General features: G+C 30.0%; 1 protein-coding gene across 4 annotated transcripts; it reads right to left on the minus strand.

Annotated features, from left to right (window-relative positions):
* Window positions 1-5,260: 5,260 nt before the first annotated feature.
* On the minus strand, window positions 5,261-15,115 carry LOC18040469 (probable LRR receptor-like serine/threonine-protein kinase At1g06840). Of its 4 annotated transcripts, XM_024184009.1 has the most exons (22): window positions 15,087-15,115; window positions 14,683-14,823; window positions 14,366-14,508; window positions 14,023-14,173; window positions 13,626-13,697; window positions 13,446-13,517; window positions 13,041-13,184; window positions 12,851-12,922; window positions 12,643-12,714; window positions 11,629-11,703; window positions 10,967-11,035; window positions 10,786-10,854; window positions 10,544-10,615; window positions 10,269-10,355; window positions 9,942-10,010; window positions 9,194-9,702; window positions 8,444-8,602; window positions 7,782-8,065; window positions 7,170-7,221; window positions 6,713-6,963; window positions 6,174-6,308; window positions 5,261-6,049 (listed from the first exon to the last, which is right to left on the minus strand). In XM_024184009.1, the coding sequence occupies exons 3-22, from the start codon at window positions 14,472-14,474 to the stop codon at window positions 5,702-5,704; spliced, it is 2,871 nt and encodes a 956-aa protein (XP_024039777.1). In that variant the 5' UTR covers window positions 14,475-14,508; window positions 14,683-14,823; window positions 15,087-15,115; the 3' UTR covers window positions 5,261-5,701. The 4 variants fall into 4 exon arrangements, with proteins under 4 accessions (XP_024039777.1, XP_006432044.1, XP_024039778.1 ...); XM_006431981.2 differs by lacking the exon at window positions 15,087-15,115 and having other exon boundaries at window positions 14,714-15,043; XM_024184010.1 differs by lacking the exons at window positions 14,683-14,823; window positions 15,087-15,115 and adding an exon at window positions 14,622-14,641.
* Window positions 15,116-24,579: the final 9,464 nt, after the last annotated feature.

Consider the following 24,579-nt stretch of genomic DNA (forward strand, 5'->3'; position numbering starts at 1 on the left):
GTAGATATACAAATGATAGCTCAACAAACAATATATTGTGTGCACTTGTTTATGCTTGCAAAGATTGCTAAAAATGAATTGGATTTGAGTTTATATAGTTTGAGCTCAAAAACTAGCAGTTATTCACTTTTTGTTCATAACCGACTTACCGTTTGTGGAATTCGGTTAGCCGCTTGTATGTTACCGTTAAGGCAAAAATTTAAATTTTAGAACATTCGATATGCCGCTTATGATATTCGGATAGTCGTTTATGCTCCAGAAGCTTACTGCCCAACATCCGGATAGCTCCTTACGAAATCCGGATAGTCGTTTTCCATCCGAAGAGTTTTTGCCCAATATCTGGCTAGCCGCTTGTCATATCCGGTTAGTCGCTTGCTACAGTAACGGTACAGTGAAATGTTTTCTAAAATTATAGTTTGACCTCAAAACTTTATATAACTGTACTATGGCCCAAAATGTTATAAAATTTATAAATAAGTCCAATTTCAAAATCTCTAAATAATGCTTGCTATTCCCAAAACTTTCTAAAATTATGATATGGCCCCAAATGTTATAAAACTTTTCAAATAAGTCCTTCTCCAAAATTTCAAGCAGTACTTGTTGATTTCAAAGTTTTCAAAACTCTTTCAATTAAACCATAAACTTGAAAAACAACTAATTTCATAAAATCATTTTTCCATTTAATATAAAACCTTTATAATGTGAAAATAATGGTTTATTTAAAATGTATAAAAAAATAATTTGAGCTTAAAAGATTGATCATTCTTAATCTTGTTTGTTATCATCAAAATTAACATTATGGAAACATATATGTTAACACTCTGAAATGAAAAGGAATGTCAATTTATATAATTCTATGAGGGGCATTTTTATCGAAAATTTAACTACATAAATTTTGTAATTGCTGCAGTTAGTTTTTTATTAAATGTACTTGTAATTGCTACTTTTAATAGCTAATTATTAAACTTTTGATTTAATTCTTGAATTAAATTCAAAGTTTAACCACAACCGATTAATCCCATTTAATCTCATATTAAAATGTGAATTTAATTGACCGTTATAATTCTCAGAATAAATTTTGAATTTAATTAGCAGTTATAAATAAATTTTAGAATTAATCAGGTCATTAATCTCGAATTTAACTAGCCATCACAATCTTTAACTCTTATACAATGCAATCATTGAGATTTTGAGTGTCAATTTTTCATTCACTCAAGTGTTATTTTGAGTGTAAAAATAAATCGTGTTGATACACTCTTGGAGGATTATCTAAATCATTTAACGTATTTACACAAAGTAGATCCACTCAAAACAAATGCTTTAAAATACCAACTCAATATGCTATTTCCCCAACATATTGATACTTCTACAGTAGAAGCCATTTGGCGCAAAGAAGCACTCTAAGCAATAATGACATTGCATAGTTTTTGTTGTAAGATGACGATACAATTGGAATTTCTTTTCCCAACATGTTAGAGACGAAATCCAAGCGGAAATCAATTTCAAAAAGAAGAAATCAACATTAAAAACATACTTCACAAAAGCCACATAGACATCATTTGGATTTGGTTTCAAAATAGATAATTATTAATTATATAGTAAGTGGATCCTATATAGACATAAGAATTTTTTTAAAGATCAATATCTTATAAATTTATCTAATTACAAATTTGTTACATTGACCCCAAGTCTGGATTAACACAACCTATTATTGAATCAAGGTTATAAACTTATTAAATACTAATTTACTGATAATTTATTGTATTTATTGTTCATTAACTTGTAAAATTAATATTTACCATAACATAGATGAAATAGTTGGGACTTGTACCCAAATCATATCATTAATCTTTATTGTTTTAGCATTCAAAATCTTGTTGAGATTGAATTTTTATTTTAACATTTATTTCACTAAATTTAATCCCACATTCATCTATTGACACATCTAATAAGGGAAAATATCCACCGTCCACCCATTTTTTATACTTTTTTCAAAAATACACAATTCCTTCATTTTTTGGCTGGAATCCACTTAAAGTTACATTTTTTTTCACTTTTCCACTTCCGTTTGGAATCCGTTAAGAAAACTAATGGAAACTTAAAAAAATGACCATTTTACCCCCAAAACGAAAATTACAATTTCACCTTAAAAATTATAAAAAATAATTAGATTAAATCTAATTATTTTCCCCATCGGTCAATAAATAAATTAATTCCACAACCATCAAATGCAGGTTTTTTTTTTAAATATGTCTGTAATTAGAATGCTAAATTATAACAGTAGTATTAAAAATAGTCCAATCTCGCAAATCATCAATTGAATTTAAGATAAGTAGAGTTTTATTATTAATTGAGTTATAATCTCTAGTAGTTAAGATTTTTTTGTACTTCATTAAAGTACCAATAATGATATTCATCATTAAATCTTATTATTTTTGGTATTTTTTAAGGTGAAATTGTAATTTTCGTTTTGGGGGTAAAATGGTCATTTTTTTAAGTTTCCGTTAGTTTTCTTAACAGATTCCAAACGGAAGTGGAAAAGTGAAAAAAAATGTAACTTTAGGTGGATTTCAGCCAAAAAATGAAGGAATTGTGTATTTTTAAAAAAGGTGTAAAAAACAAGTGGACGGTGGATATTTTCCCCATCTAATAATGCTAGGGATCTCAATTATAATCCTAGAACATCAGTTATTTATTATTATTTATTGTGAATTGTAATTAAATAAAAGTTAATAAATAATAGTGACTAATATGAGGTAAGTAGTTATAAATAAGTTTTTTTTTAATTAGAAATTACAAATAAGTTAGTACAGTAAATCTCTCTATAATGATACTTTATGTAGGAATAACCTCTATATAGTCATAAAAGCATTTTGTTCAAAATTTAAGTAAGTTGCAAAAAAGTATAAACTCTATATTATAATAAGTTATATATTTTTTTCTAGATCCTACTTTAAGAAACTCGCCTCTATATAATAATAATTATGTATATATGGTGAAAAATATGTGCTATAATACACTAAAGGTTAAAGATGGAATGCAATAATTTTTTAAAGTTGTTTGAGATAATGATTTATTCTATCAAAGTATTATATAATATTTATAGAAATTACATTGATAGAAAAACTTTAAAAAGAACACAAACGTTTAAACTTTTTAGATGACTTTTCATATTCTCTATTGTATAAGATTAATATAGTGCATATTTTACTTCTATATCACTTGGACTAAGGATAATTAAGTCAAATCAATAATATTTCTAATCACACCTCTATTAAATTATAACCTCCTCATTATAATAAAAATAGATAGTTCCAACATTATGAACTACAGAAAGGTTTTACTATAATAAATTAAGATCTAAATGTCGAGATAATTGTTAAGATTCCTCATGTTATTGTTAATCTCATTCTAGATTTTATTGATAGATATAGTAAAATTTCTCTATGGTGATACTTTATATAAGACTAACCTCCACATAGTCATAAAAAATTCTGATCCGAATTTGGGTTAGTTATAAATAAGAATTAAATCTCACATTATAATAAATTATTTTTTTTTAGATTCCATCCTAAGAAACTTGCCTCTACATAGTAATAATTATATGTATATTGCAGAATATATATGTTTTGTTACATTAAAGGCTTAGGATGGAAAAAATATTTTTCTAAAGTTGTATGGAAAATGGTTTATTCTTTAGAATTATTACCAAATCATTATATAGTATTTATAGAATTTACACTATGAGAAAAGCATTAAAGAAAATACAAAAGTTTAGACTTTTAAGATGACTTGCATTTTCCCAGCGCTAAATAAATATATATACTAATTTTTTTAAACTATATTTATCTCTTTTATTGACAACTATACATTGGATCTAATATTAATTGTTAATGTAGTTTTACCTCTATATTACTTTCACTAAGGAATTAAGACAAAACAATGATTTTGTAACTACATTTCTATTGAGTTATAACCTTCTAATAGTAATAAAATTAGTTAGTCCAAACATTATGATTATAAAGAGGTTTTACTGAATTTGGTATCCGTTGAATTTTCCCTTTCAATTTCAATTTATTGAAATTAATAAATCTATAAATTTTGTGGCTCAATTTTTTTATTTGTTTAATTATTTTGTATCCGTTCAATTTTCCCTTTTAATTTCAATTTATTCGAATGAATAAATCTATTAATATTATGAATAATTTTTTTTATTTTATAGGATAAAATCACCTTTTATGCTCTTAAACAATTCCATAGGTAAAACAGTCTTTTATCATAGATTGTGTTAAAGATACTGTTGATAAAAATTGAAAAATCAGTTGCTCATGAGCTATTGTCAGAATCCCTTAGGGGTGAGTTGAACTTTCAACAAAAGTTTAAGGGAAATTAATAAGTATGGTGATATATTTCTACCCCTTAAATTATGTAAACTCACACCACCATAAAAAAAAATTTATAAAAAATTCATTTTATTTTTAACAATGATAAATAAAGAAGAAATTTAAAAATTAACTAAATAAATCCTCACTAATTGTTTAAACTTATGGCACAAAAGAACATGTTATGGACAATTTAGCCTTTTTATTTTTTATACTTATTATGAAAATAGTCAAATTAAAATTATGTTCAAATAACATTGATGATCAACAATAGTTAAGAGACTCATGTGAATGAAAGGATTTTAATTAATAATATTTTAATTTTTCTTTATTTTAATATTTCAAAAATAATGTGAATTATTGTAAATAATTTTCTTAAGACAATTAATAATTTCTCATAATTAAATTAAGGGAAGGAACTTATTATTCATGTAACAGTTTGTGAATTGAGGAGTAATGTCATGAGTTTTAGTTCCTTATGTAATTTATTTTATCCTTAAATTTTTGGGGGGAACGTTCATAAAAAAAAATTATAATCTTAACAATAATTAGGAGTAAGGGTGTTGTGAGATTAAATTTAGACAGTTATAACATTTAAGTTACAATACTAAAATTTTTGTTAAACATTAGTTGCTGTAGGTTAGAAGTTAAATTGATTTAATTTTAATTTGTATGATAAAAAATTATATTTTTATTTTGTTAAAATTATTATTTAAAAATTATATTTACGACATAACATTAACTTTTATTCTATAATTATAACTTTTTTTTATAACAATTGTAATTAAAAAATTGTAGTATATCAATATAAAAAAGGATATGAATTGAAGTTTACTAAAGAATAAAGACAGTCAACTTCATTAAGAGATAAATTGAAATTAACATTGCTTTTGCAGGAGGACAAATTCTCACTTCCAATGCACTTATTCGAGGGCTGTTCTGGTGCACACAGCTGCGCACTCTTATGGTGCACGACTGCACTTGTGTCTGCTCCCCATTAGAGAATGTAAGCCCTGCAGCTCAATTCTCCCAGTAGGAAGCTGACACGCACGCGATGCGCGCACTATATCATCATTCACACTTACATTGCACAATGATTTCCACCAAATACGAACGGTTATGTTTCTTCAGTAGTATCAGCATTATAACGACAGCATGACATTGTTGTCTAATCTAAATATTTTCACAAAACAAAACAAAATAAGAAAGGCTATACAGAATTTAGAAACCAAAAGAGTCACTAACAAGTCCTACTGTAAACTTTTCTTGGATCATTGCCTGCTCAAAAGTAGTAATAAAAAATTTTCTCAGTTCGGATTTTATCTAGGTGTAATGGTAGGGATGACTCCACTAACAAGATTGCTACCAGAGACATCTGATGAAACATATGGGTGCTTCAGCATTGAGGATGAAGACGGTGGAGTTTCTTCCTTTGATGTGTGTTCACTATTTATGAATTCAGGAGTTTTTGTATCAGACTCCGGCATCATATTCCATATGCTCTCGAGTTCTCTCATAACCTCCGACATTGAAGGTCTTGCATCTGTCTCATCTTGACAACATTTCAAGGCCAGTTTAATGAATTTCTCCACACATTCCGAAGGATAAGAACCCATATTCCCATCAATCACTGAGAACATCATACTAGATTGATACGCAATATTTACCTGATTTCAAATTAAATCATGCAAGACTATTATTGATTATAATTTTATGCGTTCAATCATAATTTTTTGAAGCAGTAAATTATACCGAACTTAAAAATACAAGGAATGATTAGTAAGGTAATACCTCTCGAACAATGTTTTTGCCATGGGAGATTGGCTGCATACCAGTCAAGAGTTCCAAAAATACCACTCCAAGGCTATACACATCACTCTTGTCGGTCAATTTATGAGTTAAGAAGTACTCTGGATCAAGATAACCCTGGAAAGATTATACAAGAGTTAGCATATTATTATCAATTAGCCAAACCATTTCTCTATTTGATGTATTATTTAATTGACAATGAATTTCAACTTCATTTTGAAGAAAGATTAACTGATGTGTCAACTAATTATTTGTACAAAGTGGCTATGCAGCAGCTTCTTCTCAGCAGTCCATCAAGATGATGTATGTCAAAGCATTTGTTATTGTGTTTGACCAAATAATTTTGGAACCACAAACTCATTACCCATTGCTAATAATTATTCTACAATTAATCATGTGCGCATGACAAAATTTCTAAAGGTTGACTTGTAGATCATATATATGTGGATACTGCTAATTGGGAGCAGAGATATGAATAAAATCAAATTATAATCCCTCATTTTGCTAACAACAAGCCTTACCGGAGTCCCCTTGACAACTGTGGATACATGAGCTGGTACAATTCCTTCAATATCAGGAACCGGTGCAAGTCGTGAAAGTCCAAAATCAGCAACCTTGGCTGTGAACTTATGGTCCAATAATATGTTGCTGGCCTTAATATCTCGGTGGAATACTGGAGGATCAGCTTCTGTATGCAGGTAGAGAATACCCCTGGATGAACCCAGGGCAATCGACAGTCTCATTGCAAATCCCAAAGGTTCTTTAGACTTAGCTGTCATATCATTTACATCAACCAGTTACTAGAGCTTACTATACTGGCATATTGAGTTACAAAAACATGAATATGTATGTCCTATTTAGTTCAGAATACTGTTGCAAGAAAAATTATATCTACTGTAGCAATTTTTTTAATTGCAATTTTAACTCCTCAGTGCAAGAAAAAGCAAATTCCACTGTGACGTATAACTGAAAAAATACCAGAAAGCTGATCCCTCAGAGTGCCATTTGACATAAACTCGTACACCAACATCTGCATGCAAAGCAACAAGACACATGAAGTTTTTTAAAATAAAATTCTCTAACACATTCAATAACAGAGAAAATGAAAATGAACAAATTTCCGCATATCTGTGACATTTTAGTAATATGGTACTGCTACTACAAAGTAAAATGAAGGATAATTATTTGACACTCATGAAAAGTATTTCATGAATTATGGGTTCAATACATCTTGTTTAGGTTTCATCTAAGTTCACCATGAAAGGATAAATATTATTAAAAAAATTTGCTGCATATACGTATGAACCAAAGTTCTAATCTCCGCATTACAGCAAGATAAATATTACTCCCAACTCAGTTAAATTTTATTTAGTGCTCCACTATCTGAAGTAAATAGCTTTACATCTTTAATATTTGCAATCTAATATTTTTAAAATTTTGGTCAGATGCATCAAATTCCTAAGTGGACACAAATTTATTTCTTACCTTCATTTATTTAGCACAAAATTAGTCAAGCATGGTGATGGCAAAAATCAATTTGATGGAAAATTGAAAAATAAATAAATAAATGTACAATTTGAGAGGAAGTACCTGTTCCCCTTCTTCATCACAGTATCCAACCAAAGATACAAGGTTCCGATGATGTAATCTTGACAAAAATTGTATTTCTGTTAAGAACTCCTTCTCTCCCTGCAAAGATCCCTCTTGGGCACGCTTCACAGCAACGACCGTGCCATCAGGAAGAATGCCTTTATAAACCTTTCCATACCCACCTTGGCCAATTTGAGTGGAGCTATTAAAATTGTTTGTAGCCAAGGCCATTTCCCCATAAGTGAAACTTCTCACACCATCAATTTTAATGGAGGTCTTAGATGCTGCACATGGTTAAAATACTAATTTTAAGATTTTAACACTTGACCAGCAAACTGCATGCATAAAGAATTTCTAACAGTTTATCATAAATAATGTTCTGGTTTATGAGTTCCAAAATGAAATTCTTCAAAATGAAACTTGGAAAAAGGAAACAAAAGACCTTTTGGAAATAGCATCCAGTTGAGACCAAATTTAATTTTGATCACAAGTTGTAAAAAACAGTTACAATGAAAGTAGTAGAAGACCTTAACTTTAGTGCCAAAGGATATAAATTAGAAACCAATGATTGAAATAAAATGGTTAACTTATGAAGAAAGATCAGACTTTGCGGACACATAAAAGTTGAGAGTTAGGACACCGGAGAGATGCAAGACACTCACAGTGACGTCTTCTTGAAATTGCGTGATAATTCTTCATATGTGCCCTGACGATAAGAAGTGAAACAATTGCTGATATGGTAACTGCACCTGCAATCGCCCCGAGAATTATGCCAGCCAGTGCAGCTTTGCTTATGCCAGAATTGCGAGATGGAGGAAACACTGTCACCAGCACAAACAAGTCATGCAACCATATTCATCATATACGTGGATACATTCAAAGAGTGATATGCCTGACCCAAACTTAATCTATGCTAAGGCCATCCCAACAACAATATGAATTTGGAACTGCCATTTTGGATATAACATAGCTCATGACACAATCTCCCACGAACCAAAAATCATCTAGAACTATGCAAAACCAATAGTTTGTTATTATGATAGCCCGTATAGCATTCCCACAATAAGTGCACCAAAGTGCTTTCTAAAAAGGTCATCAAGGCGAGGGAGCAGCCAAGGAAGGAAAAACCCACACTATGACATGCACACATTACTGAACAATGACAACTATATATATGCTTTAAAAATGTTCTTGAAAAAGGTAGGTTATTGTCTTGCAATTTTAGTAAAGAGGGCTTTTCATATCAATACTAATAGCATGGAGACTTAGGCAAAACAATCAGCTCAAACCTTAGAGCTGGGTATGTTTGCTACCCAGATAACACCATCATTAGCCACTTAACAAATTGTGAAAAATTAATTAATAACAATCAGTTCAGGTAAAACATATTAGATAAAGTTTCTGAGACAGACCATCCCTGTAAGGGCCCTGTAGAGTGAAGTTGATTAGTTCATAAGGGCCAAATATGTCACTATCAGGAATATTCCATCCTGTGAACATGCTTCTGATTCGTCCAACCTCACTAGCATTGAAAACATAAGAATTTCCACTGCTATTATCATATACAGGAAAAAGCTTCAAGTACATTTTAAGTCGAGGTCCCTTTTCCCAGCGAAATGAATCAATATCCAGTTGATAAAGATTCAATTTGAGACCAGAGGTCATATACTCCTCAAACAAATTCTTATATGCAGGGAAGTATGACAATCCAGGACTTTTTAGCCGGTATCCGACCAGCAGAGGGGCAGCACAGAAACAACGTATGGGGGAAGTTGGTGAATATTCATAATCAGTTGGGCATGATTGAGCACGACAGTCAAGAGTGGAGTTTGTTGATCTATCAATTTCATTGTCATCATCACTGTGAGATCCACAAAATTGCTCCGCATTGGTGTTCAAACAAAAGGGATTTCCTCGTAGCCTGTGCATTATTAAAAGCATGTAGTCTGTTAGACCTTCAAGCTGTAAAATTAAACAAAAAAGTTTCTCACTATCATCATCAATATCATTAGCTGCATTCGTTATCATAGGCTCATCTTTCTTAAGGAGTTACATATGTGAAATTAAATTTCATAGCATACAAAGATATGTTGTGTATCAAAGTAGATCCATATTGAACTTTTTTAGAGTATAAAATAGGAAGCAAAGGCAAAGACAAACCGGACAGTGACATTGGGAGGGATGTTAAAACTGCCCGAAATATTTGTAAGATTATTGTTCTGAAAATCCCTGCAAGAGAAGACAGCGCAGATAAGATAATTTAGCCAAATCAAGAACAGGACGCTGAAGTATGGAATATTACCCAGAAAGCTGTTGCTCTTTTGAGCTCAAATGTGTTGAAATTAGAAAAGGAAATAAACCTTTTTCCCCCTAGCATGATGCTTTTTTACCATTACATGAGAACACAAGCATGTAGACAAGCCACCGCGCATGCACACACACAAAATTAGCCAGAGAAACGTGTAATTTCACCACTGTAGGTCTTACAATATAAATGTCTCAGTTGCGTTTAAAGTCCTGCTCTGCCAAATGGAGGATGGAATGGAGCCACTAAGTGAATTATTTGCTATGAACCTGCCATAAGAAAAAGCTAGTTACTTTGTTACAATATTTCAATTGAATCGCTATTGGTCACATTCTAGCAACTTCAGATACTTGTGTTCATAGACTGAGACCAGGGAAGTCAATATGATAACTTAAAATAATATTTCACAAACCACAACAGAATGAATGCAAGAAAAAGCACTTAGGCGAATGCTCACAATCTCTGCAGACGAGGAAGACCTGAAAAGTTGGACGGAATTGTTCCTGTGAGCTTGTTGTTGGATAGCTTGCTGCAGATATAGATCGGAAATAGCATCGAAACGTACTTTAGTCATCAGCAATAGTATACAGAATTTTCTACAACTTAAAATTGATTATTAATAAAACATCTAAAATTTATCCTACAGAAAAATGCCAACAACACAAGATTGTGTATTATTTGCAAGATGGAGAATCTTACATGGTTGTGATATTCAAAGAGAGCCTGCCCGGAGGTATAGATCCATTTAGTTGGTTTGAACTTAAGTCTCTGACATTAATCAAGTATAAAGAAAAAATAAAATACCAATGAAGTTGCACATTTATAATTGGAAAGCCCATGCTTCACCATGGAGAAAATGACTAAGGAACACCATACTTACAGATAACCAAGGTTTGGTATCCGGCTCAGATCAGGCATTGGCCCTTGCAAGCTGCAATTTCTGAGACTCCTGACAAATCCAACAGAGAAATAGCCAATTTGTTTAATAGAAAATTTATCTATTACAATCAAGAGCATGCTTCTTAATTGTCATCAATCCTATAAAGATTCTAAGACCGTGGATTGTCAATTATGCAAATTAAAGAATTTACAACTCCATTCAGGCTGACTCTTTACTTCAAAATAAAGCATTTAAACAACAATGGATTAAAAATTGTGAATCTAGTTCTTAAAGGTTTACTTAGTGGACTCCATGTCTGGAAATTGCAATCAGATGCAGTAATGCCACTATCTACGGTTAAGCTACTGAATGCCCGAGTTGTAAGAACATTTCCAATTGTAGTCCACAGATAATGAACGAAGCATTAGAAATTTGTTTCAAAGAATATGCATACACTGTGTCCATTTTTCATTGTACTTATTTTGACCAACTTTTCCTATTTAGTTTCATTTTGCATCTTAAAGATTGTGAGGTCATAATACTTTCAGCCTTACAACTCAACACTTGCATCTTAAACCTAAGTGAAACAGAGAGGTCTGGATGTTGGTTAAGCTCAATGCTCTTGATCTACTTGCAAACAAGAGAAAAGATTTAGCATTTACAATTTCAACAATTTGGACATGTTGCTGTAAGAAGCCGGTATTGTAGTCCCTTCAAAGTTGTTGTTATCAAGTTGTCTGCAAAAGAAAGAAAGATAGCAACGTTAAGAAACTTGTCAAAATTTTGCTCATATAATGAATAAAAGATATATATATATAAACCTTTGAATACATCTAAATTTTCAGCTTAACTTTCTACGATCTCCTCCCTTTAAAGCTCTCCCACCACTTCATCATTTACAAAATGAGTAGTAAGTCATTTCCTTCAATTTTGGAGATATATATATACAAACCTTTGAATACATCTAAATTTTCAGCTTAACTTTCTACGATCTCCTCCCTTTAAACCTCTCCCACCACTTCATCATTTACAAAATGTGTAGTAGCCCAAGTCATTTTGGAGATATCACTCATTTTCACAACCACCCTCTTGGATTCAAGAAGCAACTGAAGGCCACAACTGGCTATATATTCTAGAAACAAAGTGAATATTTATAGATTTATCACCATTGTATTCATCATCTACACTTATTACACCCTTCATTTTTTCCTTCCAAGTATGACTCTTCAAGTGCTCCTTTCTCTTATAGTAGTTTTTAATTTATTTATCCATTTTTTGTTTTAGAAATGCTAGGTCCACTATTTCATATTAAGTATTTCTACTTTTAATTGATAACTCTTTTCATCCTGCGATTAATGCATAAGTACTGTTATTATTGGAACGAGTTGAGTTACAATTTCGATTGGTGAAAGAGAAATGCCATGATTTAATTCAAGAAATTTATCAATTGCAGTAAATTTAAAAATACTTAGGCTACAGAGTTCACATTTGTATGCTAAAAGCATAAATCAAGACATCTGAACATTCTAGGAAACTTTTGTAATAATAAGTTTAATTCGAGAAGAAAAAACAAACAAACAAAACAAATCCACAAACACAAAGAGCTAAATAAGGTAAATTTTACATTTTAAAGGATATAAAAATCCTACTACTTCCAGGGAAGTAAGAGAACATACAGGATCAGTAATTTTGGCAATTCGGAGAGCTCTGGTGGAAGATACCCTGTTAAGTTGTTATTGTCAAGAAGCCTGCAAAGATTCACTTAGTTAACAAGGAATAGAAATGAACTACAATGAAACAAAAGTTGAAGACTCTTGAAAATCTCAATTATATTAAAAATAAATGACGCTGAAAATAGTAGAAAGTTATCAACAATCAACTTACATATGAACAAGACTTGGCAATCTGGAGAGTTCAGGTGGGATTTGCCCACTAATTGAATTGTTGTTCATGTGGCTATTCAAGAAGAAGAAAATAAAAAGGAATAAGAACACCAAAAAAAAAAAAATTGATGGTAAAACAGCTAGACAAGCAACCAGCGGTTTTTGGACATGTAGCATCAGAAAACTCTCACAAATGCCTGGTTTTGTTCAAGTTTGCAAATGATTTAGGAAGTGATCCAGATATGTAATTCTGGTCAATTTGTATTCTGTCCAACTTTGGAAGATATCCCAGCTCTTCAGGCAAGGATCCTGTTAATTCGTTTCCATTCAGGAGTCTGGAAACAAAGAATATCAAATTATATAGTGTCTGAGATGTCAAAATATGACCAAAATACAAAAGCAACAACTCCACACAAAATTAGTCCAGATATTAATATAGATAACACATGCAGTTCAGAAAAAAGTTGAACTCCCATGAAATATCTAACAATGAAAATATAGATGTATCTTAATAGCATCAAAATAGACAAATAAAACAATATTTCAAAAATCAAATGGAGCCTCAAGCCAGGCCAGGAAAAAGCAACCAAACTTACAAGAGTTCCAAAGATTTGATGTTTCCTATTTCCTTTGGTATACTCCCGCTTATTTTGTTCCACATGAAATCCCTTTAACATGGATAGAGCAAACTATATCAGAAGGAAATGAAATTATTTAAAACAGATAGAGGGTTCGTTTTAGCATAATGTTAATGTTCATAATAAATTAAGCCTCACAATATTGTCAAATAAGATAAGCGTCCAATCTCTGGTGATAAGTTTCCCGACAGATTCAAGTTCAAAAGTTGCCTGCAAAGAACACAACATTAATTGAGCTCTATGAAAAAAAAAAATGTAAAGAGCTATCAGTAGGTAAGTTTAGTAGATTATTCATTAGGCATCCAAAAGTTAATCAATTAATCTCTGAATATGTTGGTGAAGATTCTGTGCAAAAAATGAGCCTCTTGCTGTTTCTATGTCCAATATCCTAACTGAATGTGTGACCCACTTTTGCTTTAATATTAAGAGAGCAGCAACAAGAATTATTACACGAAAGTTGTGTCATGTGTGCAAGTGACAGACAATACATCAAACAGCCATGTTATCAAAAATTAGAAAAAGGCTGAAATTGTACAATTCTCGAAGATGTAGATAGCCATCATCCATTGTTGTATTGAAGCACAAAACTCCAGTCCAATTTGACGTACATGGGTCTCCTCGATTCCAGTTACTCAATTTGCTATAGTCATCAACCAAACTTTTCTTGATGCTACGCAATGCACTCACTGCAAATTGATGCAAGTGTTAATCAACAACAACCCCCCTCCAAAAAACAAAAATCATAAATTTCATTGCTACTACATTCTTGATTAAAAACTACTTCCATCATCAATAGACCAACTACTAGAGAGCAACACAAGCAATGAATAAACCTTATAACATAAAAAGTAGAATTGGGCAAAAGCAAAATTAATCACCTTCAATGGGGTCGGTTATGGAATCATCATCTGCAGCTACAACAATTTTTGAAGAAGACCAACACAAGCACAAGAACAAGAACAGAACAGCTCCTCTCGACGAAAACATCTTTGTCTTTGAAGTATCTGGTCGAATTCAGTGTCTGAAAACAAGGAAAAACGAGTAACAGAATAATTCAAAGGCCAGACCCATATAAACAAAACAAATAGCTCCAAGCACTTACAAACAAATAAAAAAAGACAAAGAGAATTATACTTTGCAGTTCTATAAAGCTTTCATAAAAAGGTTAATAAACTAGAGACAGATTAACTGTTACCCGAAGAAAAAAGAAAAAAGAAAAGAGAGACAGATTAAGTGAATTCTTGAGCTATAAGCTTGTGCATGCAGATATAGGAATAGCAGAGCTGATGTGGTTGTTGTTTTTAGTACAATTCTGACCCAGTCGCCATGACGAATGCTGCAATTAATATAGATACAGATCATAAAATCATAATTTGTAATTGATAGAATGATTGATGGCCACCTTTTTCTTTTTTCTTTCAGTTAATTATTTATATAGCGCAAATTTTCGGGAAATGGAATATTAAATTATACGAAGCTTTTAAATCTTAATCGATGGGTATTGGTCTTGACTTTCTGGGCGTTTTGATTTTTGATTTCGACATAGAAATATTTATTTATTATTTATTACTTTCATTTTTTAAAATGGAGAGACCCAACCTCAACCACCTCAACCACCCCAATGCCGATGGCCATGAGTGCGACTGCGAGGGAGATTTCAAAAAGCAAATTGTAAGCAAATGATGACGAAAGTGAAACGCAGGATATATAACGGAGGCCTTTGAGCGAATACTTCAATGTGTACTTTTCTTGGGGGTTAAATCGGGGGTACCCCTGTTGTTTTACTTTATTGCAAAAAAAAAAATCATATTATTTTATTTTTTCGAAAGCTTAAAAAATATCTCCATCGACCCTCCAAAGTTGATTGCCATTTTAACCTTGACAATAGAGGAGACAATTAACCCGTTAGGTCGATTTTACCCAAAAATTGAATCAAATAAATGCGATAGGTTCAAGAGGTTATAAACCAAATGAGAACCAAATTTAGGGACTCGGTTGGATATAGAGAATTAATATTTTTTTAATATTAGCCAAAAAAATTTCACCTAAATTTGATATTTTTTTAATCCAACTTAATTGTAATCCCAAGTCATTTATATTTTAGGCAAAAATACTAATATAAAATAATCTTATTACCATAAAGTATTATTATTATATAAATAATTTTTTCTTTTTAAATTAAACATTGAACCGATCGGATTTTCAATTTAGTTCGGTTCGATTCAAACTAAACTAAATATCTATCCTTACTTGACATACCTTCACAAGAGAGTAAAAAGATCCAAAAAGTGATTTATTTAAAAAAAAAAGTATTTAATCGCTGAATTTTCACTGAGATATCATCACAATTAACGTACTTGACCAGTGTATGTGGGACAAGTTGTCAATAATAAAATCTGTCAGGCAGTCAAGATGACAAAAATACCTAGGGTTTCAATTTTACTCATATGAATAGTAAGAAAATTTGTAGTCAAGGTATGTTTTTGTTAGTCACTTATTGGCCTAGTAAATGGTTAATCACTGCCAAAAGGTTCAAGTTTTCTCATGTGATTATAAATTCAGAGTAAACTTTCCATCTTTTATTGGAGTAGATTTTTCGAACTAAACTTCATATAAAATACATATGTTGAGTCAGGTCTCAACAAATTTCTGATCATAATACCGTGGAATTAAATTTGTGTAGTAATATATTTAAAAATTTTAAAAAAAGACCTTGTCATCTTTTGGTGACACTATCTTCATCCTAACAAGAGGTATAAATGGAGACTTTTTTAGAATATTATTAATAGATAACATATCAGTTCATTTGTTATTTTTGTAAGAAACTTAATATTTTACAAGATACGCGTGTGAAATTTGCATTAGGTGACCTAAACCAAGCAAATTTTGTAAAGACAAGTAACTGAGGAGGATTAATTAGTTTACTAATTCAGGCGTCAATATTAGTGGTTTGATTTGTATGGACGTCAAACTTATCCACTTGATTTTATTCTATTACCATTAACACAATTATCTTATTGATTAATTATGAAATTCTAATTGATTGCGTAATCAGCTTGTAAGACCAGTTCTATATATGTTGATGATTGTTTTCCTTCAATGCATGCGTGGATTAGAAGTCAACATTATCCAATTATCGATAATTTTAGTTAGTCACACCGTCACCAAGAAAGCTGCTTAAAAACTATTTGATCAAGTCCCAGAGTAAATTTTGAGAAATAAACACGTGTATTTTAATTTAGCTTTTTGTCTTGTTATGCAAATCTTGTTATTTATTATGACTCCTTTTATTTACAAATGTTATTAAAATTGTCAAAAGAGAAGGGTGTAAAATGTAATATCACCATGTAAAAATGACAAGTAATTGGATGGTATTTTTACCCCACTATTTTTGTAAATTCATTTCATATCTAAGGGCGCATGTAAAAGTTTAATTCACTAGGACAAAGTTATAACAAAAATTAATAATTTATAAGATTGACTGCGATATCAAAATTTCTTCATAAATTTACCCCACCCAAACAAAGTTTTCTTAACAATTAATATCAAAATAAGGGAAATTTTTGTTGAGCGTGGTCAATTGTCCATTCTAGGATTTGATCCACCCCAGCACATATCAAGAAAATATTTACAATAAGTTCACATTATTTTTTGAAAATTCAAATACAGAAGAAGTTTGAAAAATTAATTATTTAAATCTCATTATCTATTTTTTTGTGACTAAGAATTTTTTATTATATTTGATCTCAAAGATTACTTTAACATAAATTTAAATTAATCTTATATAATCAGATATTATTAGAAGACCCTAACAAAAAAAATTATAAAAAGGATTTGATTAATTAATTGTTTAAACTACTCGTTGATTTGTTTTTTCTTTAAAAAAAATGAAGTGTTGTAATTTTTTTTTTAAAACTGAGGTGGGTTAACAAATTAAAAATAATATTATGTAAATATCCACATCCCAAGAAATTAACAAGTTCAAGTTTGCTTTTATTATCTATGATGTTTCGTTTTATGTCTTATTAATCTTGTCATGTTTTCATTCAATTTCTTTCTTTGATGAAAAGTTATATAAGGGGTTTTAAAAATCATTTTTTTTTTCTTTTGTACAATATAGTGTGTTTGATGTATCACACTAGCCTATATGAAGTTAAAAGGATTGGAGTGGATTGTAGCTGGAGTTTGCTCAACTGATAAATTTTTAGATTGTATAAAAAGTTTGAAGTGCGAACCTACTTCCATAGGTGAAGAGAGAATTTAAATTCCGCTTATCTAATATATTTTTATAGTAGACTCGAAGTGTGTTTGGGATTAAGTTGGACAACTGTAACTTAAAAGGTATAACACTAAAGTGTTTGGTAAACGCTAACTATCGTTACTTAAAAGTTATGTTCATATGATTTTTCACTTGTATCATAAAAAATCTATTATATCTTTAATATTATTTTCAAAATTATTATTTAAAATTTATATTTATTATTAATTATTAAATTTTATTTCATAGCTATAATTTTTTTCTTACAGCAGCTGTAGTTTAAAAGTTACAGTTTCTCAATTTCAAACATGACGTTTAATGCATTTTATGGCACTATATTGAATTTAAGGAATTGGGATCAATTTAGGATCTACTCCTTTGTTTAGGAATTGATTAATGATATTTGGTAGACATCCGCTTTTGCGGCACCCCAGGGGGGGGGGGGAAAGCCCGAGTAGTTAATTTTATACAAACTTAGCCAATGCCTAGAGGCAAGTATAAAGAAACGGGTAATTTTTAAAAACTTCCCCTGAGGTTTGGACTTGTTACAAGTAGATGACGAGAATTTGTTTATTTGTAAAAAACCCCCTACCGTCAATTAACTTTAACATTGACCGTTAGTTGACTATGCAAAGACAATATTACCCTTAACAATAATTTATAGACGGAAATAACTAAAAAAAAATAAAATTGTTGGCTATTTTACCCTCTTTAAATTATTGATATTTTCTTAAAGTTCCTACAAGAAAGATAAAATTAAAAATTTTAAAAATCTTCTTTAAATTATTGATATTTTCTTAAAGTTTCTACAAAAAAGATAAAATTAAAAACTTGAAAATGAAATAGTTATAATCTTTACCTATGATATTGTAAATCTTTGGAATTGACAAGGATAAAATTGTCAAAAAAAAGGGTTTGTGCTTTTCACGCCAACAATTTTAATTTTTTTTTAGTTATTTTCGTCTACAAATTATTATTAAAGGTAATATTATCTTTGAACAGTCAACTAACGGTCAATGTTAAAGTTAACTGACAGTAGGAGATTTTTTACAAATAAATAAATTCTCACCATCTACCTGCAACAAACCCAAACCTCAGGGGAGATTTTTAAAAATTACCCATAAAGAAACTGGGACTGATGAGCCTTGGAACAAAATCGAAACCAATTGGAATATTTGAGCTAAAGGATCCAGCTATTTTGTAACTGGTGTTTGGCACCTCTATTTTGTCATTTAGTGATTTAACCATTAGACCTAACCAGAGTTGCATAACGGCCTAGATGGCTATGGAATTTGCCATCCCTATTGTCTGCTAAAAATTCAGAAAAGGCAGAGGTTTCTAAATGTTGATATATGTGTCCGAATTGTTTCAAATTTTTCACTTTAAATCCATTGGCCTAGTTGGACTTTGGAATGAGTGCTGCTACATGGACAGCAATGTAATCTTATGTAGAAATTCCAAAATACATGAAAATTAACATGGGTTAATAAACACATTTTATAACATAATATCTATTTAATATACAATAAATTATTTGAATATATCAGTTAAAAAGGAATACTTAACAAAAATATATTAATTTGTCAATAATAATAATAATAATAATAATAATAATGTATGACCAAAATAAACATGTGTGCTAAATTAAATGTTTCTAATAATATTATTAACGAAAATGTCTCAAAATTCTTAAATTGTATTTAATTAAATATTTTTTATTCTAATATTATATCTTCATCTATAGAGTAACTGAACTTCATCACACTTCTTTCTTTATTCGTAATTAGCAGTTTAGCACTTGCAAACTTCATCCTCCATCTTTTTATTTATTCTTTTCATAAACTCGAACTTAGTAAAATAACTTTAATTATAACCATCATATTTTAGAATAGATTTTTTATTCATCAACAATAGTCTAACCATTGATTCTTCGATCTACATAGTGATATGATTTAAAAATGTTATTATTGATTAACAATAGAAAGTTACATTTAATAAAAATTAAAATTATATTTTTTCACTTATAATTTTGATTAATGCATTCATTACTCATAAATTATCCTAATGCTTCCCTAATATAATTTTATATTAAATTAAATTGTAGTATGTTAATTTTATCTTAATTTTATATTTTAGATATGCTTAAGGAATAAAGAAGAAATCAGAGTCAAAAGTGGGAGACAAATAAGATGAGCTGAATTAAAAAAAGAAAAAAAGAGACGGTGTTAAAAGTGGAAGGTATTATTGGGAAATAATAGAGCAACGGTCAGGTGGTAGTTGCCATTTTTAACTATCACTTATTTTTTCTTTCTATCTTGATAATAATAAAAATAATAATAAAATAAGAAGAGAAGAGGCCACTGGCTGCTTGTAAAAGGGGACGAGGAGGTGAAGAATAGGGGGAGAGAGAGGAAAAAAATTGGAAAGGATGAACGAAAGATAAAATTTTAGAAAATAACCTCTTCTCTTTTCTTTTGTATTTAGTTTTCTTATAATATATTTAATAAATTTTTTAAATAAAATGAGTGCTTTGTTTGTCAAAATGAGTACTTAATTTTCGAAGCTAAAATGAAAGGTGAGCTCAAAAATTCAAATTATGGAATTAATTATTTTCTTAATTAAGTTTATAGTTTATTAATTTGATTTTATATTTACAAGTTATATTTTTCACCAGTTGTTTTTATTTTATTTTGATTTATAAAACTAGATTCACTTTGGATCCATATAGTATTTAAACATAATGTTGACACATCTGAATGGCTATGGCACATTATGTATTTTATCCCCATATTTATCCATAACTAGTTAATTAATAATTAAGTCTAACAATAATTAAATTAGTAAAAATATAATTAAGAGAGAATATTATGACCATAATTTGAATACCATGAGTGAAACCTGTAACCTTAACTCTTTTTAAATAAATAATTTCTTTTTATGAAAATTAATTTTATTTAATAATTGATTATTAGTTTTTTAGATTTTTTGTGGTTGGACACCAACTCACCAGGCTATATTATAACTAAACACTCTTATGTTTATGAATAATCAAAACTCTTATGTTTAGGAGTAATCAACACTTTTTAGTCGTGTTAAGTTTTTAGCTTCGTTGTTAGGGAATTTTCTAAATTTGATGTCAATTTCATTTTTATTATTTTATTTTCTCATTTATTATTTCTCCTTTCATCATCTCTTTGTTTAGATCTCATAATTCTATGAAATTAAAAAAAAATGCAGAAAATAGGAGTAAACTTCCTTTCAACCATCGTGGGGGATCAAAACCATTTAAGATTCATTGTGAGCAGGTATAATGCCTTTTAATTTATGTTAAGTCATAATTTTTAAGTGTTAACATTTCTAATGTTATAAATTTTCTTATTCACAGTCTTCTTAGTCAGGTAAAGTGCAAAGTTTTCCAGATTTTTTTCGTTCCACTCATTACAATGAAAAAAATGGATGGATCAATTCGAAGGCACAATCTGCACATGTAAGATTTTTATTCTTATTAAATTCAAGATTGTTTACATAATTAAATAGATTGTTTACATAATTAAATTTATTTTAAAATGATTATTTTTTATTATAGGAAAAAATGGTTGAGTTACATCAATTATCTGAAGCTGAAGGATCTCAACCAATTAGTGATTAACATATGTCACAACAAGTATTAGAAAAGTCAAACTATTACACGGGACTTGCAAAACGAAAGTGGGCTCGTCAAAATTTTCAAGTTCCATCATCCAATGAGGAGGCGTTGCGCACTGAGTTAGAATCCACCCATTCTGAGTTACAGACAACTCTAGCTCAACTGTAAACAACTCAGGATCGGTTGCAGACAACTGGGCGGGAGTTGTAGAATACAAAAGATCAGTTACAATCGCAGTAATTCAAGATCGAAGACTTGTCTAAGGAGCTGAAGAATGTTACATCAATTTTAACAACATTGGCACCAAGCCAATTTGACTCCTCATCATAGTTTTTCTGAGGTACTTTTGTAATTGGAGTTATTTATCTACTTGGAGTTATGAAAGCTGAGATTTTATTGTAGTTGCAATTTGTAGTTGAGATTTTATTGGCTTCTCATCACACTTGCAAATTTGTAGTTGAGATTTTATTGTAGTAGGAGTTATAAAACTTAATAAAATTAACTTTGTCTTTTTCAATTATTTATCTAATTAATAATTTTGTATTTTAAAATTTTAATAGATTTGATTAATAATAAAATATAAAAATTAAAAAAATAAAATAGCAGAGGAATTTCAAAGCCTTTGAAAACCTTACAAGTTTGGATTTCATAGCATAGTGATTGAAAAGGCAAGTCACTATACTCGAGGAAACAAATATTGCAAAATTTTGGTATTCTCATGAACTGTCATAAATTCTCATGAACTGTCATAAGTGCCCACAACTATTTAAATGATGATTAAACGGAGTAAAAGCATAAGAGGTTGTTTACAAATAAACCGATTTTCGCCATCTATTTGCAATTGCCTCAAACCTTAGAGAGGTTTTTAAAAATTACCTAAAAATGTAGAAAGTCGTTGATGTTACAAACTAAAAAGAATGCAATAATTACATCTAATTAATTATCCATTGTGTAAAATATTGAAATTGCATTAATTTAATACAACAAAACTCAATCAAAATACCTCACTCTTACAACAAGAATTCAAACCATTTTCATTCCACTCTGCTACTCGCAGTCACTGGAACCAAAGCAAATCATCACAAAGAGCATATAACCCATGAACAAGACAAGCTTGGGCGGTTAGAGAAGACTTCCGATCCGCGAATATCGACGGCAGCCTGGTTATACTACTGGTATTAAAGCTCGAAAGACATCAATTACTTTATCAAAGTCTAAAATTTATTAATTAGTTTTTATTTTCTTGTTTTTGGAGGTAGAAATTTTAGAAATTGGTGTTAATTTCCTTTGATCTATTATTATGAAGTTGGTGGTGGAAAAATTAATTAAAAGGAGAATGGGTTCAGACATTTGTCTACATGAGTTGAAAAAAATTATTAGTGATTGTGTTTTGTTTGTGATTCATGCTATTCATAGTGTAACAAGGTATATAAACCTAGTAATTTGTGATTTTTATACAAATGAGTATGTAAAATAGACATAGTCACAACTATCTTTTTTATTTTTCAGGCCAAAATTTTTTGAGTTTGAACTATTGTTACGAAGTTTTTTTTTTTTTGACGAGAACTATTGTTACGAAGTTGGTGGTGGAAAAATTGATTAAAAATAGAATGAGTTCGGACATATGTCTACATTAGTCGATGAATATTGCAATCTGTTGTGTTCTTTTGTGCTTTATAATATTCACAGTTTAGGGAGGCATATATGGCCATTAATTTGTGATTTTTGTGCTAATAGTATGTAAAATAGAAGTGATCAAAATTGTCTTTTTGATTTTTTCGGCCAAATTTTGTTGAGTTTGAACTGTTATTAAGAAGTTGCGGTGTTTTCATGCGACAGGCAAAACACAACAGTGTATATATGTGTTTACTATTTTTATTTGAATTATTAATGTGATTATTGTTATTTTAACTATTATTTATTATTATTATTAAAATTTCTTAATGTTATTATTATTTTTCATTATTATTACTGATGTAATTATTGTTGTTGTTTATTAATGTCATTATTATTATTAATTATTGCTATTGTTATTTATTTATTTATACTATCATTGTTGTTGTTGTTGTTACTAGTACTACTAATACTACTACCACCACCACCAAATGACAATAATTAACAAAGATACTTATGTTGTGCTTTCACTTATAATGTCTGTTTATGCCATTTTTTTTTCTAAGATTTGGATTCTAAAGAAGTGCACTTGGGAATGTTCATCATCAAGACAAAGTTTGATGACCTGATAAGAGACTGACACTACTCAACTTTCCCTATAGACATTTGCCAAAGAAGTTATTACCTTTCTTCACCTCTTGAAAGCTAATATTCAACTGCCAATTGATGTCATTCCATCAGAACTATTCAGAAGATATCGAATAACTTGCTGTAATTAGAGGCTGTATCAAGCAAGACATATGGCCTTAAAACTCTTGGAACAATACCATAAAGTAAGCTACAACAAATTGTTCAATTATATATATTCTATACTTGCTTTTAATCTTAGTTTCACAATATCATTAGATAGGGATTGTTTGGGGGTAGAGTTAATCCTTATTTTAGGAGATTTTTTATGTTCTTTGATGCAATAGAAGGGGATTCTTTAGGGGCTCTAGATAGTTTATGTGTGTTGATGGTCGTTTTCCTAAAGGTCCTTATAAGGGAGTGTTATTGTTTATAGTTAGAATAGGTGCTATTTATGGCATTTATCTATTGGAATATGTGTAGTAAAAAATAAAAACACAGAATCTTGGGTGTACTTTATGGAGAAACTGTATGAACAGATCAACTGCAATAATAGAGAGGACTTGTATTGCATGAGTGACCAATTGAAGGGGATATTAAATACATTAAAGAGGGTGTTTCCTCAAAATTTGAAAAGATATTATTGCAAGCACATTTATGCAAACTTAAAGTAGATATTTCCTGATGTTTTGTGAAGGAAACTATTATGATAAGCATGTAGAAGTGCAAACATTGGTGATTACAATACACACACAGCTGAACTGAATGAAATCAATCCGCTAGACATGACTAATTAACGCAAATACCAATGGTCTGTTTGTAACACTCCACTAAAATATTTATTTAAAAATGTTTAAAAATATTATACTTTTAATATAAATACGAATTCTAAAAGTAGTTATACACAACAAACAAAACTTTCTTACAAAAAGTATGAGTCATACAGA

Source organism: Citrus clementina, unplaced genomic scaffold, assembly GCF_000493195.1.
Source record: "Citrus clementina cultivar Clemenules unplaced genomic scaffold, Citrus_clementina_v1.0 scaffold_5, whole genome shotgun sequence".
Lineage (NCBI taxonomy): Eukaryota > Viridiplantae > Streptophyta > Magnoliopsida > Sapindales > Rutaceae > Citrus > Citrus x clementina.

What these genes read in the sequence shown, in the direction of transcription:
- LOC18040469 (XM_024184009.1), bottom strand. Translation starts at nt 14,474, where the DNA reads ATGTTTTCGTCGAGAGGAGCTGTTCTGTTCTTGTTCTTGTGCTTGTGT. An exon ending in TTGAACAAAACCAGGCATTT is followed by an intron (nt 12,923 to 13,040) that starts GTGAGAGTTTTC and finishes CTTCTTGAATAG; the next exon opens with CCACATGAACAACAATTCAA. An exon ending in TCTTTGAATATCACAACCAT is followed by an intron (nt 10,616 to 10,785) that starts GTAAGATTCTCC and finishes CTATATCTGCAG; the next exon opens with CAAGCTATCCAACAACAAGC.